Source organism: Sus scrofa, chromosome 1 (assembly GCF_054392235.1).
Source record: "Sus scrofa isolate SSC_HxYL_T2T_F1_AM1 chromosome 1, Sscrofa_HxYL_maternal_Yorkshire_Landrace_v2.0, whole genome shotgun sequence".
Classification (NCBI taxonomy): domain Eukaryota; kingdom Metazoa; phylum Chordata; class Mammalia; order Artiodactyla; family Suidae; genus Sus; species Sus scrofa.
In genome coordinates this window covers 139898497-139919715 of record NC_139383.1, presented here as the reverse complement: position 1 = coordinate 139919715, position 21219 = coordinate 139898497, and the positions used below count along the sequence as shown (strand labels likewise).

The window sequence follows — 21219 nt, the reverse complement described above, 5'->3', positions numbered from 1 at the left end:
CATGGTTCCTAGTCAGATTCGTTAACCACTGCGCCACGACAGGAACTCCACTTAATCATTTTTAGCTTTTGATTTAAAGTGAAAGATGTGACTCTGCCTTTCACTGAACACTTAGAGGCTACTGTAGGGTTATTGATTTGCCTAATTTCAGTATTGTCTCAGAAACAGAGAAGCCTGAGGAGAGGGAGAGAGATGGGGGAATAGCCAGTTTTTGGAGCAGTCAGAACACACACAATGTTTTATCAAGTAAGTTCAGGGTTTTATATGGGTGTGCTTTGTGGTACCTGAAAACAATTACAGTAGTAACATCAAAGTCCACTGACCACAGATCACCATAACAAATGGAATAATAATGAAAAAATTCGAAATATTGTGAGAATTACCAGGATGTGACACAGATATGAAATGAGCAGACGCTGTTGGAAAAGTGCAAGGTTGCCACAAAACTTCAACTTGTGAAAATGCAATACTGTGAAACACAATAAAGCAAAGAACAGTAAAACGAAGTATGCTTGTATGTGGTTGCATAGTTTGATTAGCTTTACTCTTTAAGTTTTATATAGTATTTATAAAATTATGTTTTTATAGTTTACATTGACTACTGTTATAGCTTCACAGGAATTGTCTCTGAAAAATAATCTTCAAAGGCTAATGAATCTTGAAAAAAAATGCATCCTACAACTTAAGTGCATGTAGTTCTGCCACATAAATTAGTCAGTTGGACAGTGTCTGAGATTTGTGTGTACTTATTTAATGCCTCATACATCAATATATACACAACTCAGTAAATTGTTTTCTTGGATATTATACTAAGAGCTTTGATTTTTTAAGCACTGTCAGGGCTATTTATTTAGTAGCATTCTATAATACTAATTCAGTCAGGGGTTCCTGTTGTGGCTCAGCAGAAACAAACCCAATTAGTATCCATGAGGATGTGGGTTCAATCCCTGGCCCCGCTCAGGGTTAAGGCTCTGGCGTTGCCATAAGCTGTGGTTTAGGTCACAGATGCAGTTTGGATCCTGTGAGTGGCTGTGGTGTAGGCTGGCAGCTGCAGTTCCAATTCAACCCCTAGTTAGGGAACTTCCTTATGGCACACCTGCAGCCCTAAAAAAATAAATAAATAAAAAATTGCTAATTCAGTCAGAGCTCAAAAATCATAAGTAATTATTAATTTAAACTCTTAATGATATCGATGTCCATGGCAGTACAAAGCTGTCATATATTGGGTTACTCAAATAAATAAATGTTTGTTGAAATGGTAACTTAATTGGAAATACGGAGTGTGAGGGGGGGATAGAAGGAGCCTACCTCAACATAATAAAAACCGTATATGAAAAACCCACAGCTAACATCATTCTCAGTGGCGAAAAATTGAAAACACTTCACTAAAATGAGGAACAAGAAAGGATGTCCACTTTCACCACTATTATTCAACATAGTTTTGGAAGTCCTAGCCACAGCAATCAGAGAAGAAAAAGAAATAAAAGGAATACAAGTTGGAAAAGAAGTAAAACTATCACTGCAGATGATATGTTACTATACTTAGAAGACCCTAAAGATAGCACCAGGAATTTCTGTTATGGCTCAGCAGTTAACGAATTGGACTAGCATCCATGAGGAGGCAGGTTTGATCCCTGGCCTTGCTCATAGGGTTATGGATCTGGTGTTGCCGTGAGCTGCGGTGTAGCTTACAGACACGGCTTGGATCCTGCATTGCTGTGGCTGTGTCATAGGCCTGCAGCTACAGCTCCAATTTGACCCCTAGCCTGGAAAATTCCGTATGCTGCGGGTGCAGCCCTAAAAAAAAAGACAGCACCAGGAAACTGTTAGACCTTATCAATGAATTTGGCAAAGTTGTAGGCTACAAAATAAATCCACAGAAATCAAGTGCATTTCTATATTCTTTTTTTTTATTTATTTATTTTTTTTTTTGTCTTTTTGCTATTTCTTTGGGCCGCTCCCGCTACATATGGAGGTTCCCAGGCTAGGGGTCTAATTGGAGCTGTAGCCACCGGCCTACGCCAGAGCCACAGCAACGCAGGATCCAAGCCGCGTCTGCAACCTACACCACAGCTCACGGCAACGCTGGATCCTTAACCCACTGAGCAAGGGCAGGGATCGAACCCACAACCTCATGGTTCCTAGTTGGATTTGTTAACCACTGCGCCACGACGGGAATTCCGCATTTCTATATTCTAATAATGGAAGGTCAGAAAGAGAAATCAGAGAAACCATTCCATTTACAATCGCATCAAATAGAATAAAATACCTAGGAATAAACCTATCTAAAGAGACAAAAGACCTGTCCTCTGAAAAACTATAAAACGTTGATAAAATAAAGATGACACAAACAGATGGAAAGATATACCATGCTTTTGGATTAGAAGAATCAATATTGTCAAAATGACTATATTACCTAAGGCAACTTACAGATTCAGTGCAATCCTTATCAAATTACCAAAGACATTCTTCATAGAACCAGAACACAATATTTTAAAATTTGTGTGGAAACATAAGAGACCCTGAATAGCCAAAGCAATATTGAGAAAAAAAAAATGGAGGAATCAAGCCTCCTGACTTTAGACAGTACCACAAATCTACAGTCATCAAAACAATATGGTACTAGCACAAAAACAAATAGAGACCAACGGAACAGGATAGAAAGCCCAGAAATCAGCCCAAGTACCTATGGTCAACTAATCTATGACAAAGGAGGACAGAACATTCGGTGGAAGAAAGATAGTCTCTTCAATAAATGGTGCTGGGAAAACTGGAAAGCTACATGTAAAAGAATGAAAGTAGAACACTAACACCATATACAAAAAACTCAAAATGGAGTTCCCATCATGGTGCAGGGAAATGAATCCAACTAGGAACCATGAGGTTGTGGGTTCCATTCCTGGCCTCGATCAATAGGTTAACGATCTGGCATTGCCATGAGCTGTGGTATAGGTCACAGATGTGGCTTGTATCTGACATTGCTGTGGCTTTGGTGTAGGCCAGCAGCTACATCTCCAATTTGACACCTTGCCTGGGAACCTCCATATGCCTCGAGTGCAGCCCTAAAAAGCAAAAAAAAAACAAAAAAAGAATAAACTCAAAATGGATCAAAGACCCAGATGTAAGGCCGGATATATAAAACTCCTAGAGGAGAACATAGGCAGAACTCTGACTTAAATCGCAGAAACATCTTGTTTGATCCACTTCCTAGAATAATGACAGTAAAGACACAAACCATTGGGACCTAATCAAACTCAAAAGATTTTGCACAGCAAAGGAAACCACTAAAAAACGAAAAGACAACTCACAGAATGGGAGAAAATCTTTGCAGTGATGCAACAGACAAGGGCCTAATCTCCAAAATATACAAACAACTCATACAACTCAACAAAAAGACAAACAATCCACTTGAGAAGTGGGCAGAAGGCCTAAATAGACATTTCTCTAAAGACGTACGGATGGCCTACAGGCATATGAAAAAAATGCTCAATATCACTAATTATTAGATAAATGTAAATCAAAACTAAAATGAGGTTTCACCTCATACTGGTCAGAATGGCCATCATTAACAAGTCAACAAATAACAAATACTGGAGAGGGTGTGGAGAAAAAGGTATCCTCCTCCACTGTTGGTGGGAATGTAAATTGTTACAACCACTATGGAAAACAGCATGGAGGTACCTCGGGAAACTAAATATAGAACTACCATATGATCCAACAATCCCACTGCTGGGCATATATCTGGAAAAGCTTTCACTGAATAAGATGCATGCATCCCCGTGTTCATGGCAGCACTCACTATTCACAATTGCCAAGACATGGAAACAACCTAGATGAATGGATTAAGAAGATGTGGTACATATATACAATGGAATACTACTCAGCCACAAAAAAGAACAAACTAATGCCATTTGCAGCAACATGGATGGAACTAGAGGCTCTCATACTAAGTGAAGTAAGCCAGGAAAAAGACAAATACCATATGATGTCACTTATTTGTGGAATCTAAAATATGGAACAGATGATCCTATCTTAAAAAACAAAACAAAACAGATCATGGCCAAGGAGAGCAGACATGGAGTTACCCAGGGGGAAAGGGGAGGGAGTGGGATAGATGAGCATTTGGGGGCTTTTTTGGATGCCAACTCTTATTTTGGAATGGATAGGCAATGGGACCCTAATGTACAGGACAGAGAAATGTATGTGATTGGGTCACTTTGCTGAACAACAGAACTTGACAACACATTGTAAATCAACTAAACTTTAATATGTATAATAAAAAGATGCAAGTTTCTTACACTTCATTGAAAGACTGTGGTATTAAGTCAATTGATGTCCCTAAAACTATTTGTTGTTTTTTTTTTCTGGGAATCAGTTTTTGTGACTGAATAAATCCTGACCTTACTTATGACTTGTCAGACATAAACTCCTTGTCAGACACTGAAAACTTCTACAGACTTAAGACTTACCTAGCACAGATGAAAGCAAGTTTGTTATTATATCAGTAAAAAAAAATGTAAGTAAAGTTCTGCCAGATAAGGAAGTTACATGGTTTTTACATCAAATTTCACTTTGGAGTTCTTGTCGTGGCGCAGCAGAAACAAATTCGGCTAGGTACCATGAGGTTGCGGGTTTGGATCTCTGGCCTCGCTTAGTGGGTTAAGGATCTGGCATTGCTGTGACTGCGGTGTGGGCCAGCAGCTACAGCTCCGATTCAACCCCTAGCCTGGGAATCTCCATATGCTACGGGTGTGGCCCTAAAAAGACAAAAAAATTTTTTTTTCACTTTGGTTGTAATCTGTTCTTTAGGAGCTCATAGACTAGAAGATGGAGGGGTTAAAATGACAGAAAGGGAAAGCATCTCCTTCTATGAAATTTTTTTTCCCTCAACAATTTTAATTAAAAATTTTGGTTCCTCTTGTGACTCAGCGGTAATGAATTGAACTAATATCCATGAGGACTCAGGTTTGATCCCTGACCTTGCTCAATGGGTTAAGGATCCGGCATTGCCTATGGTGTAGAGCGAAGACGTGACTTGGATCTGGCAATGTTGTGGCTGTGGTGTAGGCTGGCAGTTGCAGCTCTGATTGAACTTCTAGCTTGGGAACTTCCTTGTGCTTTGGGTGCGGCCCTGAAAAAGACAAAAAAAAAAAAATTTCTTTTTTTTTGAACTTACTACAAAGGTGAAAGAATTTTTCAGTGAATATTTATATACCCACCACCAAGACTCTACCATTGACTTTTCTTTGATCGTTTTAGGGCTGCACCTGCCTGTATTTGGAGGTTCCTAGGCTAGGGGTCAAATCAGAGCTGGAGCCGCTGGCCTACACCACAGCCACAGCAATGTCAGATCCAAGCCGTAACTGTGACCTGCACCACAGCTCTTGGCAATACCAGATCCTTAACCCACTGATCGAGGCCAGGGATAGACCCTGCGTCCTCATGGATGCTAGTTAGAATGGTTTCCTCTGAGCCGTGATGGGAACTCCTTTTTTTTTTTTTTTTTTTTTTTTTTAAGGGCCACACCCACATCATATGGAAGTTCGCAGGCTAGGGGTCAAATCAGAGCTATAGCTGCCTGACTACACCACAGCTCACAGCAATGCCAAATCCCCGACCCACCTAACAAGGCCAGGGATGAACCCATGTCCTCATGGATACTAGTTGGATTCATTTCCACTGCACCACAACAGGGACTCCCAACATTTTAATGTACTTCCTTTATCACCTATCTAGCCATCAGTCAATTTTAATGCTTTTCTAAGAAAGTTGTAGACATCAGAACATTTCCCCTTAAATATTTTAGCATACACTAACTAGAGTTCAGTATCAGTTTATAGTTTCTTCCCCCCTTGTTATTTTTATCTTCTAATTTTCTTTTTTTTTTTTTTCCATTTTTTGGATGACATTTTATTTTTTTTTTTTTTTTATTTTTCCTAGGCATATGGAAGTTCCCAGGCTAAGGGTCATATCAGAGCAGCAGCTGCCTTAGTCTATGCCACAGCCACTGCAACACAGTATCCCAGCTACATCTGCTACCTATGCCACAGCTTGTGGCAGCGTTGGATCCTTAACTCACTGAGCGAGGCTAGGGATTGAACCTACATCCTCATGGATACTAGTTGGGTTCTTAACTTGCTGAGCCACAGTGGGAACCCCTCTTTTCTAATTTTCATTAATCTTTTTTTTTGTCCTGAAGATTAGTAGAAGTTGTAGGAAAAAAGAAGAAAGACATTCTCAAAGACATTTTCTTTTTTTCCTCAAAGAAAAATTCTGAAAATTTGAGAGAGAAAAATGTAAGTGGATCTCTACAGGTATAAAAATAAATGATAGCACATTTCTTTTCAGAAATCTGGATGGTAGAAACTTTTAGAGCAATGCCTTCAAAGTTCTTAGGGAAAATAGTTTTAAACCCAGAATTCTATTTGTAGCTATATATATATAAATCTTTTTAGCCACACCTGTGGCATGCAGAAGTTTCTGGGCCGGGGATTGAACCCACAGCACAGCAGTGACAATGCCGGATCCTTAACCTGATGCACCACCTGTCCTGAAGCAATATTATTAACCCGTTGTTAGGGCAAAATACATTTTTAGAAATACAAAAATTCAGAACACTTTTCTCTCATTCACTCTCTTAGGAAGTTACTTGAGAACATACTTTCTAAAATGGGAGTAGAAAACATAGGTTGTAGGTTAGAGTGCCTCCAACTCAAGGAGTCAGTGAAGGAAGGCCCAAGACAGAAGACAGCCTAGAGACAGACAGCCCCCTTTAGAGAAGGAAAGGAGATCTTCAGGGGAAAAGGAGGATCAGGAGAATACATAGTAAGACTGAGAGGTTGGAAATTTTGAGAAATAATAGAGAATACTAGAGAAAGACATGGCTCATATATAAAAGGAAGGTAAAATGGAGCATGGTTTTGAAACTAGTGGCATATAAAAAAAAAATTCATTTGAATTTGGGAGTTCCTTGGTGGTCTCGTGGTTGGGCCCGAGTTCATTTTCTTAATCCCTGGTCTGGGAACTAAGACCTCATATTAACCTGCTGCAAACTGTATCGAAAACAAAAAACACTCCCCCCCCAAAAAAAGAGATTTTGTTGGAATTTGATAGAAACCTTTGAGAGACATTGGTTGATAACATTGGAACTTTAGGAATTCCTGTCATGTCTCAGTAGAAACAAATCTGACTAGCATCCATGAGGACACAGGTTAGATCCTTGGCCTTGCTCAGTGGCTTAAGGATACAGCATTCCATGAGATGTGTAGGCTCAGATCCCATGTTGCTGTGTCTGTGGTGTAGGCCAGCAGCTACAGCTCCAGTTCAACCCCTAGCCTGGGAACCTCCATATGCCATGAGTGCAGCCCTAAAAAGACCCCCCCCCAAAAAAAAGGGGGAGGGGAACTTTACTGAAAGAATTGTGTTTCTACTATAAACATTGTAATGAATTTTCACTTCAAGTATTAAGTATATAGAGAAGTTTAGAGAATAACGCAAATCTGCTATTAGCTATTCATTGATTTTAATTTTTCCTTTGTGGAAAGTTTTAAATTACAGGTTTAATCTCTCTACTTGCTATAGATCTATTCGTATTTTCAAATGATGTATTTTACCGAATTTAGGTTCAATTTCAGCTGATCGTTTGGTGCCTGGACTTCGATTTATGTCTTTCTAGGGATTTGCCTATTTCATCTAAGTTACCTCATTTATTGACATAATTTTGTTTTTGTAAGGTTTATAAGTAATGTCCCCTCTTTGATTTCTGATTTTAGTGATTTGAGCTTTTTAAAAATCAACTTCGTTGACTTTTTTCAAAGAACCAAACTCCAGTTTTAATGGGGTTGTTTTGTTTTGTGTTTTTTTGGTTGGTATTGAGCTGAAGGAGGTATTTATATATTTTGGAGATTTATCCCTTGTCAGTTGCTTCAGTTGCAAATATTTCCTCCCATTCTATGGGTTGTCATTTTGTTTTCTTTAGGGTTTTCTTAGTTGTGCAAAAACTTTTAAGTTTAATTCAGTCCCATTTGTTTATTTTTTGTTTTTATTGTCATTACTGTAGGAGGTGGATCTGAGAAGATGGTGCTATGGTTTATGTCAGAGTGTTTGGCCTATGTTTTCCTTTAAGAGTCTTATAGTATCCGGCCTTATATTTAGGACTTTAATCCATTTTGAATTTATTTTTGTGTATAATGTTAGGAAGTGTTCTAATTTCGTTCTTTTCCATGTAGCTGTCCAGTTTCCCCAGCACCACCTTTTGAAGGGACTGTCTTTACTCCATTGTATATTCTTGCTTCCTTTGTCATAGATTAGTTGACTGTAGGTATGTGGGTTTAATTCTGGGCTTTCTGTACTGTTCCACTGATCTGTATTTCTGTTTTTGTGCCAGTACCATATGGTTTTGATGACTATGGCTTTTAGTGTAGTCTGACATCAGGGAGCTTGATTCCTCCAGCTCCATTTTTCTTTCTCAGGATGGCTTTGGCTGTTCTGGGTCTTTCATACTTCCAAACAAACTTTAAAATATTTTGTTCTAGTTCTGTGAAAAATGTTCTTGGTAATTTGATAGGGATTGCATTGAATCTGTAGACTGCCTTGGGTAGAATAGTCATTTTGACAGTATTGATTCTTCCAATCCAGGAGCATGGTATATCTTTCCATCTGTGTCATCTTTGATTTCTTTCATCAGCATCTTATAGTTTTCAGGTAGGTTTATTCCTAGGTATTTTATCCTTTTTGATGCAGTGGTAAATGGGATTGTTTCCCTAATTTCTCTTTTTGATCTTTCATTGTTAGTATATAAAAATACAGTCAATTTCTGTGTATTAATTGTGTATCCTGCAACTTTACCAAATTCATTGATGAGCTCCAACCGTTTTCTGGTAGTGTCTTTAGGATTTTCTAGATATAGTATCATGTCATCCGCAAACAGTGGTAGTTAAACTTCTTCCTTTCCAATTTGGATTCCTTCTATTTATTTTTCTTCTCTGATTGCTGTGGCTAGGACTTCCAGAACTATGTTTAGTAGTAGTATGAGAGTGGACATCCTTGTCTTGTTCCTGATCTTAGCAGGAATTCTTCCAGCTTTTCACCATTGAGAATGTTAGCTCTGGGTTTGTTGTTGAGGTAGATTCCCTCTAGCCCACTTGCTGGAGCATTTTTATTGGAAATGGGTATTGGATTTTGTCAAAGGCTTTTTCTGCATCTATTGAGAGGATCATGATTTTCTTCAGTTTGTTAATGTGGTGTATTATCCTGATTGATATGCAAATGTTGAAAAATCCTTGCATCCCTGGAATAAATCTCAGTTGATCATAGTGTACAATCCTTTTAATGTATTGTTGGACTCTATTTGCTAGTATCTTGTTGAGGATTTTTGCATCTATGTTCATCAGTGATACTGGCCTGTCATTTTCTTCTTTTGCAGTATCTTTGGTTTTGTTATCAGGGTGATGGTGTTCCTCATAGAGTTTGAGAGTGTTCTTTCCGCTGCAATTTTTTGGAATAGTTTCAGAAGGATAGGTGTTAACTCTAAATGTTTGATAGAATTTGCCTATGAAGCCATCTGGTCCTGGACTTTTGCTTGTTGCAAGGTTTTTTGTTATTGGCTTTTTTTTTTTTTTAAGTCCACACTTGTGGCATATGGAGGTTCCCAGGCTATGGGTCTAATTGGAGCTACAGCTGCCGGCCTACACCACAGCCACAACAACACCAGATCCTTAACCCACTGAGTGAGGCCAGGGATTGAACCCGCAACCTCATGGTTCCTAGTTGGAGTCGTTTCCACTGCGCCACAATGGGAACTCCTATTGAAAGTTTTTTAATCACAGTTTCAATTTCAGTACAGGTGATTGGCCCGTTCATCTTTTCTATTTCATCTTGGTTTAGTCTTGGAAGATTGTACTTTTCTAAGAATTTTTCCATTTCTTCTAAGTTATCCCTTTTATTGACATATAGTTTCTTGTAGTAGTCTCTTCTGATCCTTTGTATTTCTTTGATGTCTGTTGTAACTTCTCCCTTTTCATTTCTTTTTTTTTTTTTTTTTTTTTTTTTGCCTTTTCTAGGGCCACTCCTGTGGCATATGGAGGTTCCCAGGCTAGGGGTCTAATCAGAGCTGTAGCTGCTGGCCTACACCACAGCCATAGCAACGTGGGATCCAGGCCATGTCTGCAACCTACACCACAGCTCATGGCAACACCGGATCCTTAACCCACGGAGCAAGGGCTGGGATTGAACCTGCAACCTCATGGTTCCACAACGAGCCACACTGAGAACTCCTCCCTTTTCATTTCTAATTTTATTGATTTGAATACTCTCCCCCTTTTTTCTTGGTGAGTCTGGCTAAGGGTTTATTAATTTTTTGGATCTTTTCAGTGAACCAGCTTTTAGTTTCATTGATCTTTCTGTGGTTTTCTTCATTTCTGCTTCATTTATTTCTGTTCTGATCTTTGTGATTTCTTTCCTTCTACTAACTTTGGGTTTTGTCTGTTCTTTCTCTAGTTGCTTTAAGTGTAAGGTTAAGATGTTTATTTGAGATTTGAGATTTTTCTTGTTTTCTGAGGTAGGTTTGTATTGTATTAAATTCCCTCTTAGAACTGCTTTTGCTGCATCTTGTAAGTTTTGAATTGTGTCTTTGTTGTCATTTGCTTCTAGGTATTTTTTAATTTCCTCAGTGATCCATGGTTGTTGAATAGCATGTAGTTTATTCTCCATGTGTTTGTGTTTTTTGCAGTTTTTTTCTTATTGACTTCCAGTTGTATAGTGTTGTGGTCAGAAAAGATGCTTGATAGGATTTCAGTTTTCTTAAATTTACCAAGGCCTGATTTGTGGCCCAGAATGTGATCCATCCTAAAAAATGTTCTGTGTGCACTTGAGAAGAATGTGTATTCTGCTGCTTTTGAATGGAGTATTTTGTAAGTATCTATTAAGTGCATCTGGTCTAATGCATCATTTAAGGCCTGTGTTTCCTTGTCGACTGTCTGGATGATCTGTCCATTGTTGTAACAGTCCACCACTATTATTGTGTTATTGTCAGTTTCTTATTTTAAGGTTGCTAGCAGTTACCTTATGTATTGAGATGATCCCATGTTGGGTACATATACATTTACAGTTTTATCTTCCTCTTGGATTGATCCTTTGACCATTATGTAAGGTCCTTCTTTGTCTCTTACAATATTTTATGGTTCATTTTGTCTGACATGAGTATTTCTACTCCAGCTGTCTTTTGATTGCCATTTGCATAGAATATTTTCTTCCATCTTCTCACTTTAATTTTTTATGTGTCCCTAGAACTGAAGTGGGTTTCTTGGAGATAGCATGTATCTGGGTCTTGCTTTTGTATCCATTTAGCCAGTCTGGGTCTTTTGGTTGGTGCATTTAGTCCATTTACTTTTAAGGCAATTATCGATATGTATATTTTTACTGCCATTATGTTAATTGTTTTGGATTTGTTTTTGTTGGTCTTTTTTCTTCTTTTGTTCTCTAATCTTGCGGGTTCGATGACTAGCTTTTTTTTTTTTTTTTTTTTTTTTTTTTTTGTCTTTTGTCTTTTTAGAGCCACACCTCATGGTTTCTAGTCATATTCATCTCTGCTGTGCCACAATGGGAACTCCAATCGATGACTATCTTTAGTGTTGTGTTTGGATGGCTTTTTCTTACTTGCGTATCTACTGTAGATTTTTGGTTTGTAGTTACCATGAAGTTTTGATAATAGGACGCTATATATGTACAAGATTGTTTTAAGTTGTTGGTCTCTTAATTTTAAGTGCATCTTCAGTATCCTGCATTTGTACCTTCCTCTTTTCAAGATTTCTGGATTGGGAAAAAAAAAAAAAAGGAGTTCCCGTCGTGGTGCAGTGGTTAACGAATCCGCTAGGAACCATGAGGTTGCGGGTTCGGTCCCTGCCCTTGCTTAGTGGGTTAACAATCTGGTGTTGCCGTGAGCTGTGGTGTAGGTTGCAGAGGTGGCTCGGATCCTGCATTGCTGTGGCTCTGGCATAGGCCAGTGGCTACTGCTCCGATTTGACCCCTATCCTGGGAACCTCCATATGCCTCGGGAGCGGCCCAAAGAAATAGCAAAAAGACAAAAAAAAAAAAAAAAAAGATTTCTGGACTGGGTAGCACATTTTTGGGTGGATAATTTCCTACCTTTACTATTTGTATACCTTTACTGGTGAGCCTTCTCATTTGTAATATTTTTGTTTCTAGTTGTGGCCTTTTCTTTTCTACCTAGAGAAGTCCCTTTAGAATTTTTTGTGGAGTTAACCTTTGTGGCTCGATGGTTAATGAACCCAACTAGGAACCATGAGGATGTGGGTTCGATCCCTGGCCTCGTTCAGTGAATCTAGTGTTGCTGTGAGCTGTGGTGTAGGTTGCAGACACGGCTTGGATCCCACTTTGTTGTGGCGTAGGCCAGCAGCTACAGCTCTGATTCGACCCTTGCCTGGGAACTTCTGCATGCCTTGGGTTGGACCTAAAAAGAAGAAAAGAAAATTGTTGTAAAGCTGCTTTAGTGATGCTGAATTCTCTTAGCTTTTGCTTTCTGTAACACTTTTGATTTCTCCCTAGAATCTGAACGGGAGTCTTGCTGGATAGAGTAATCTTGGAGGTTTTTTCCTTTCATCACTTTAAGTAAATCATGCCATTCCCTTCTGGCCTGCAGAGTTTCTGCTGAAAAATCTGCCAATAACCTTATCGGGCTTCCTTTTATGTTATTTATTTCTCTTCCCTAGCTGCTTTCAGTATTTTCTCTTTAATTTTGGTCAGTTTGATTAATATATGTTTTGGGGCGTTCCTCCTTGGTTTTATTTTATATGGTACTCATTGTGCTTCCTGGATTTGAGTGATCCCTTTCCCATGTTAGGGAAGTTTTCGGCTATTATCTCTTCAAATATTTTTTCTGTCCCTTTCTCTCTCCTCCTTTTGGCATCCCTATAATATGGATGTTGGTGCATTTAACATCGTCCCAGAGTTCTCTTAGACTGTCTTTATTTCTTTTCAGTCTTTTTTCTATTTTCTATTCTACGTCAGTGATTTCCACCAGTCTGTCTTCCACCTTGGTTATTCATTTTTCTGCCTCCTATATTATACTGTTGGTTTCTTCTAGTGAATTTTTTATTTCAGTTATTGTATTTTGCATCTCTGCTTGCTTAATCTTTATATCTTCTGCTTCTTTGTTCAGTGTTCCTTATAATTTTCAATTTTTGCCTCCAGTGTATTTCCAAGATCCTGATTCATCTTTACTATCATCAGTCTAAAGTCTCTTTCATAGAGGTTGGTAATCTCCAGATCACTTAGCTGTTTTTCTAGGGGGTTTTTTTTTGTTGTTGTTCCTTTATATGAGTCACTATTCTCTGCCTTTTCATTTTGCATAGATATTTGGATGGTCTCCTTCTTGTAGCCAATGGTTGTAGCCTCTCCTGCTTCTGATGTCTGTTCTCCTCATGGCTGAAGTTTTAGTAGTTTCCAACCTATTTTGTTGAACATTGTTCAGCACTTGGTTTTGATTTCGTTGTTTTCATGAGAGAAGGTGAGCTCCATTCTTTCTACTCTGCCATCTTAATCTCATCTTCCCCCACTGTTCTTGTTTTACTAAGCATATTTTGTTGATTCGCCATTTGTTTTTCCCAGACCGAGGCAGCTAAATTAGTTCCAATGGGTTTCACCACTGCTACTGAGTTCCACCAAAGGCGATCCGAGATCATACAAATTACTACTGGCTCCAAAGAGCTTGACAAGCTACTTCAAGGTATAGTAATCCCTTATCCTGTGTTGTACGCTGCAGTTAGCAAAGCATCCAGTTATAGAACTTACCTAAATAAAATATTTGGGTCCAGTTTATATGTTAGATAGATTAAGAAAATAAAGAGTAGCATTCACATTGAAGCAATAAGACCACTTACAAAGTACTAAAATTATCTGCCAGTTAAATAATCTAACCTAATCTCCATTTAATATTCTATTCTTAATCTCCTTCTGCCTAATAAATACTTATTCTTAGCCATTAAAAAAAGAAGAAGAAAGAATCCTTCTATTCACCACAAGTTAGAAAATCTGATGGCTGGCTAAAATACTCCATATTTCAGTACTACATTGTCGTGTCAACAAATGTAGTGACATTAGTCTTCAGGACTTTATGGAAAGCTGTAAAGTTTTTGAATTTTTGAAAGCATCACAGTCCTACATTTTTAGAAATTTAGCTTTGATTCTTGTTGTTTCCTCAAATATTTGATCATTCCAGTTTCCCCTTTCTTGGGTGCAAAATAGCGTGGGTTCAGGAATGCATACACAAATTTTAGCATTTGCCCTCCTTCTGTTCTCCTTCTCATCATTTACTAGCTATATTACATGGTATTTGTTTTATACCTCAGTTTTCTTCATAATGAGGACAAAAAGACTTCCTATCTTATGAGTTTTTGGAGTTAAATGAATTGATACATATAAATACATAGCACAATGACACATACATAACGGACATTTATTAAATATTAGGTGTTACTTATATATATAGTTTTGGCTGTACCATGGCATGCAGAAATTCTGGGCCGGGAATCCAACCTGTAAGGAATGCCAGATCCTTAACCCACTGAGCCACCAGAGAACTCCTGTACACATCTTTCTGATGAGCTCCTAGGACATTTTTATGATTATTATTTCTAAATATTTGTATTGTGCTGTTTTTTATTGCCGTTTTATTAGGAGGAATTGAGACTGGATCCATCACAGAGATGTTTGGAGAATTCCGAACTGGGAAAACCCAGATCTGTCATACATTGGCTGTAACATGCCAGGTGAGCTGCTGGGCCTCTAACTCATCAGAGCAGCAAGAATGAGTTGATTCCTGCTATTAGCAAGCATCTGTTAGCATGGACAAAAAAGGTACTTTCTCTGTCTTCAAGAATGCTCTAGGAATTCCTCTTGTGGTGCACTGGGATCAACAGCATCTCTGCATTACCAGGGTGCAGGTTCAATACCCGGCTCAGCACAGTGGGTTAAAGGTCCAGTGTTACTGCACCAGTGGCGTAGGTCACAACTATGGCTCAGTCTGATTCCTGGCCCAGGAACTCCATATGTCACAGAGTGGCCAAAAATAAAAGGGAAAAAAAGAATACTCTAGTTAGTTCAAAGATAGACTCCTAGTACAAAACTTCCACAGCATAGAAACTTTCAGATTATCAATTTCATACATTTTCTTACCATCCGCTAGTCCTCCCCTGGCTTCACCTGCCCTCTTCACTAGTCTAAGTTTTTATGATTCATCATTAAATAATTCTTTGTTAGTCTTTCTTTACAACTACTCTCAGATTTACATCCCCATCCCAAGAGATGTCAATCTTAGATGAATGCTCTTTTCAGCACCTCTTCCCAAATAGCTGATCATATTGGAGAAAAATTCTAACATTTCTAACCATCTAAAGATGATTGGTGGAGTTCCAGTTGTGGCTCAGTAGGTCAAGAACCTGACTAGTATCCATGAGGAGGTGTGTTCATTCCCTGGCCTTGCTGAGTGGGTTAAAAGGATCTGACATTACTGCAAGTTGTGGCACAGGTCGATGCTGTGGCTCAGATCCTGTGTTGCTCTGGGTGTGGTGTAGGCCAGCAGCTGCAGCTCCAATTCGAACCCTAGCCTGGGAACTTCTGTATGCTGCAGGTATGGCCCTAAAAAGCAAAAAAAAAAAAAAAAAAAAAATTTAATATACCTAAACCTACTGACCATGGTAGCTTACCCTCGACTACCTTAAACATGCTGAAAACAGTGAATTGAGCAAAATCATCTAATACAAAGCCTATTTTATAATAGTGTTGACTTTCTCATTTAATTTATTGAATACTGTACTGAAAGTGAAAATCAGAATGGTTATAAGTGTATGTTCGTTTACCCTCTGGCTCATGTGGCTGACCGGGGGCTGCTGCTCACTTCTGCTGCCTAGCATCATGAAAGTATTGTACTTCATACCAATAGCCTGGGAAAAAAATCAAAATTCAAAGTACACTTGCTGATGAATTTGTTTCACTTTCACACCATGGTAAAGTCGAAAGATTATAAGTATAGCTGTAGTTAAATTGAGGACTATACATATTTATATATATATATATTTTTTAGGGCCGCACCCTGTGGCATACGGAGATTCCCAGGCTAGAGGTTTAATAGGAGCTATAGCTGCTGGCCTACACCAGAGCCCACAGCAACACTGGATCCTTAACCCACTGAGTGAGACCAGGAGTCGAACTCACAACCTCACAGTTCCTAGTCGAATTTGTTTCTGCTGTTACATGACAGGAACTCTGAGGACTGTATTTTATTTATTTATTTATGTATTTATTTATTTTTGTCTTTTTAGGGCTGCACTCATGGCATATGGAGGTTCCCAGGCTAGGGTTCAATTGGAGTTGCAGCTGCTGGCCTACGCCACAGCCATAGCAACACCAGATCCAAGCCGCGTCTGCAACCCACAGCACAGGTCAATACCTGATCCTTAACCCACTGAGTGAGGCCAGCGATCAGACCTGCATCCCTGTGCATGCTAGTCAGATTCTTTTCCACTAAACCACGCCAGGAACTCCCATAAAAAATATTTATAATGTCAATGTAATGCTGTGAGATACTTAGAGATGGTATGTGCCATAAAAAAAAAATAATGGATTTTGTTAGTATTCTGTGTCTTAGGTAGGGTTCAGATTTAGTGAAACACATATATCTTCAGAGACTAATAGGACTGATTTTGCTCAAGTCACCCAAGAAGAATTGTTTTTTGTTTTTTAATCGGAGCTGTGGCCGCCAGCCTACGCCAGAGCCACAGCAACGTGGGATCCGAGCTGCATCAGCGACCCGCACCACAGCTCACAACAACGCCGGATCCCCAACCCACTGGGCAAGGGCAGGGATTCAACCCACAACCTCATGGTTCCTAGTCGGATCCGTTAACCACTGCGCCATGACAGGATTTCCAGATCTTTGATATTTTTTCATAGAAAAATAATGCTAATTCATCAATATTAGAAAGGATTACATGTCACTAGCCTAAGAGCTGGAACCAGAGGTGTAGAGATGTTAAGTTACTGTTTAAATCTAAATATTTCACTTCTCATTTGTTCAGATTTTACAGCTAAATTAAGTGAAACCCCATTATGTATTAGATCTGTCTGATAATGAGGTTATGTAAAGTTGAGAGCCATACTTAGGTTACAAAATTGAATAGCCCATGTCTCTTCAAAGTACTAAGAGTAATTTTGAAATTCTGAGAAGACAGTTTAACCTAAGTACCAATTTAAAAAGTGCATGCCCTTGACAGAAAATATGTTGCACAGATCTTTTCACATATAGTCAAGGATACATTTACAAAGAATTTACACCCCCCCACACAGCATTATAAAATAGTCAAAGTTCATCGCTTCTCGGCCTTTTGGTTAAGATCAAGTGTAAAATAGTCAAAGTTCAGAACAACCTGCATCACTACAAAGTAGGAAGAAGAGTTGAATTATGGTACTAAGCAGTTATCAAAAATAGCTACCTTGGTGCTGCCCCAGCCCAGTAATACAAGATGGCTGCAGTGGCTCCCTTCTGCCTCAGGAGGTCTGTTTATCTGGGAAAGAAAACTCCCTCTCATACTAGAACTAAAGACACAAGAAAATGAGAGAAGAGAGAACCTTAATTCTTAGGGACATAGCCCCCCAAATACCAAGATTTTCTCCTCCCCCAAAACTGAGGCAATTTCTGCTTTTTGTCCTCTTGGCCAGTGGTTTCAAACCTTTCCTCTATCAACACCCTCTTTTGTTGTATTCATATCCTTTCTTTCTTCCATGGATTCTGGTGATTTGAAGGATTTTATCTGCCACCCTGCCAAATGATAACATAATTATTTTCCCCTTTCCAAATTAACAGAGTTTTCCATAATTGAGTATATACTAAACTCAGTGCCCTAGAAGTGGAGTGTAACATAGGTCTTCCAAGTGCTTTCTGTGTGTCAGGCAGTGTGCTAAACACTTTACATGAACTATCTAATTTTCAAAACAGTGACATAGGAAGGGGGAGGGCCAAGGAAGTGGGGTGGATGGGGCGTTTGGGGTTGGTAGATGCAAACTATTAATTACATTTAGAATGGATAAGCAGTGGGGCCCTACTATATAGCACAGGAAACTATATCCCATCTCTTGGGGTGGAGCTTGATGGAAGATAGTGTGAGAAAAAGAATGTATATATATGTATGACTCGGTCACTTTGCTGTACAGCAGAAATTGACACAACACTATAAACCAACTGTAATTTAAAAGAAAGAACTATGCCATAGGTAGGTTTTATCTACATTTAGAAAAGGAAACCGAGAATATTCTCAGAGTCACACAGTAAGTGGCAGAATCATATGTATAAAAGGTGCACAGAAAATTATCTGGAAGATTTCTCCTGAGAGATGGGAATGATGGAGAAGAGCTTTCAATTTTTACTCTACCTATTTTTATATTGTTTGATTTTTTTTTGTTTATTTTTGTTTTTATTCATGCCCTTGGCATGCAGATGTTCCTGAATCAGGGATCAAACCTGAGCCACAGCAGTGACATCACCTAAAGATTTGGTGCTACCAGGAACTTAATGTAAACTTTCCTGAGGGATTTTCCTCGAATTTAAAGTTGTATTAGGCTCCAGAGTAGATTTCAACTGTGGAAACTACCCCTTAGCAACATTCACTTGAAATTTGTAGAACTCAAAAGGGTGTCTGGCATAGAATAGGTAGTCTAAGAAATTTCCCTGAGCAGCTCATGAGAACAGTTTTCATGGCTTTCCTTTCTTAAGCTCTTACTTTCTCTTATTTTTCTTTTTCTATTGTGTTCATCTTTAACATCTCTTGTGTACTATTGGAGCAAACACCTTTTTATTCTTTCTTCCTCATACTTTAAATGTGCTAGGGATGCCCCTGGTGTATTGTCAGTCTTCTTCAGCAATTCAAAGGAATGAACTCTGCTCAGTAAAGGGAAGTGTAAGTGTGGTCTGGATATGCTAAAATTACTTGAGTATTGGATCAGGGTCTCTTATTTATTTATATATATTTTTTGCTTTCCAGGGCCGTACCCGCGGCATATGGAGGTTCCCGGGCTAGGGGTCAAATTGGAGCTACAGCTGCCAGGCTACACCACAGCAATGCAGGATCCAAACTGCATCTGTGACCTACACTATAGCTCATGGCCAGATCCTTAACCCGCTGAGCGAGGCCAGGGATCAAACCCACAACCTCATGGTTCCTAGTCGGATTTGTTTCCGCTGCACCACGACAGGAACTCTCAGGGTCCTTAGCTAAGTAAATGATCTTCCAAATAATTTTTGTCTTGAAAGTATTGATTGGATTTGTGTTGGTATAGTCATAGAACTTTTTTATTAAAACATTAGAAGTTTTTAGGAGTTCCAGTCATGGTGCAGTGGAAACGAATCTGACTAGGAACCATGAGGTTGCGGGTTCAATCCCTGGCACTGCTCAGTGGGTTAAAGGATCTGGCATTGCTGTGAGCTGTGGTGTAGGTCACAGACACGGCTCGGATCCAGTGTTGCTGTGGCCATGGTGTAGGCTGACAACTATAACTCCAATTAGACCCCTAGCTTGGGAACCTCAATGTGCTGCAGGTATGGCCCTAAAAAGGCAAAAAAATAAATAAATAAAATAAACCTGGTAGTTTTTAAAAATAATTATTTATTTATGTATTTTTTTTGTGTTTTTAGGGTTGCACCTGCGGCATATGGAAGTTCCCAGGCTAGGGGTCCAGTCGAAGCTCTTGCTGCCAGCCTACACCACAGCCACAGCAACGCCGGATCTTTAACCTGCAGAGCAAGGCCAGGGATCAAACCTGCAACCTCGTAGTTCCTAGTCAGATTCGTTTCTGCTGTGCCATAAAGGGAACTCCTTATCACCTACTTTAAACTATATTTCTAAGCAGTTCATCTCTGGCTGGATTCTAGCCTCAACATATTATGGGTCACCACGAGCTGGGGAAGTTGGTCAGTTCTATCAGAAGTACACTGTCACTTCCACTTTTTTTTTTCCTCTCTAGCTTCCCATCGACCGAGGTGGAGGTGAAGGAAAGGCCATGTACATTGACACTGAGGGTACCTTCAGGCCAGAACGGCTGCTAGCAGTGGCTGAGAGGTAGGTTATTGGATCAGATGACAAAACTATGGCTCAGTCTATCACTGTACTAATTGCTAGGGTTAGTCTGGCTGAAGGGTTCTCCTATTGCTCCATATCCTAAAGTTGTATGTATTTCAAAAGAATAACCTCCCTTAGAGAAAAACATTTCTTTTGTAGTCAAAAATCTATGAGTTGCTGTCAGACTGGATTAAAAAAAACAAGATCCAACTATATGCTGCCTTCCAGAGAACCACTTTAGATTCAAAGACACAAGTAGGTTGAAAGTAAAAGGATGGAAGAAGATACTGCATGCAAACTAACCATAAGAGAGCTGGAGTGGCTATACTAATATCAGACAAAATAGACTTCAGACAAAAAATTAGTAGAGGTAAAGAACATTTTATAACTAAATAGTTTATCTGTAAGGTAAAATAAATAGAAACATATACATCCCTAATAGAACCCCAAAATATATAAAATAAAAATTGATAAAATTGAAGGGTGAGATAGACACTTTAAGCATAATCACTGGCACTAAAACTTCACTCTCAATAATGGATAGAACCTTTGCCAGATGCCCTGGTAAAGAGCATCTAGAAAAAAACCTACAGGGTTCCCATTGTGGTGCAGTGGAAAGAAATCCAACTAGTATTCATTGCAGGTTCCATCCTCCTTGCTCAGTAGGCTAAGGGATCTGATGTCGCTGTGAGCTGTGGTGTAGTAGGTCACAGTCGGTGGTTCAGGTCCTCTGATGCTGTGGCCATGATGTAGGCTGGAAGCTGTAGCTCCGATTCAACCCCTATCCCAGGAACTCCCATATGCTGTGGGTGCAGCCTAAAAAGCAATTTTTAAAAATTTTTATTGAACTATAATTAAATTACAAGGTAGTGCTAATTTCTGCTGTACAACAAAGTAATTCAGTTACACACGTATACACATCCATTCTCTTTCAGATTCTTTTCCAGTGTAGATTATCACAAAATATTGGGTAGTTCTCTGTGCTATACAGCAGGTCTCTGTTGGCCAGTCATTTCATATGCCTCAGTGTGCTTATGCCAATCCAAAACCCCCAGTCCATCCACCCCACCCCATCCCCGCTGGATCCCCTTTG

General features: G+C 39.2%; 1 protein-coding gene across 2 annotated transcripts in view; it reads left to right on the top strand.

Moving 5' to 3' along the window:
- Positions 1 to 21219, top strand: part of RAD51 (RAD51 recombinase) — a 47520-nt gene that overhangs the window by 20156 nt on the left and 6145 nt on the right. For both annotated transcript variants that reach the window (XM_085009413.1, NM_001123181.1), the window contains 3 exon segments: positions 13627 to 13744; positions 14695 to 14786; positions 20032 to 20126. In XM_085009413.1, the coding sequence (XP_084865539.1) occupies positions 13627 to 13744; positions 14695 to 14786; positions 20032 to 20126 (305 nt within the window).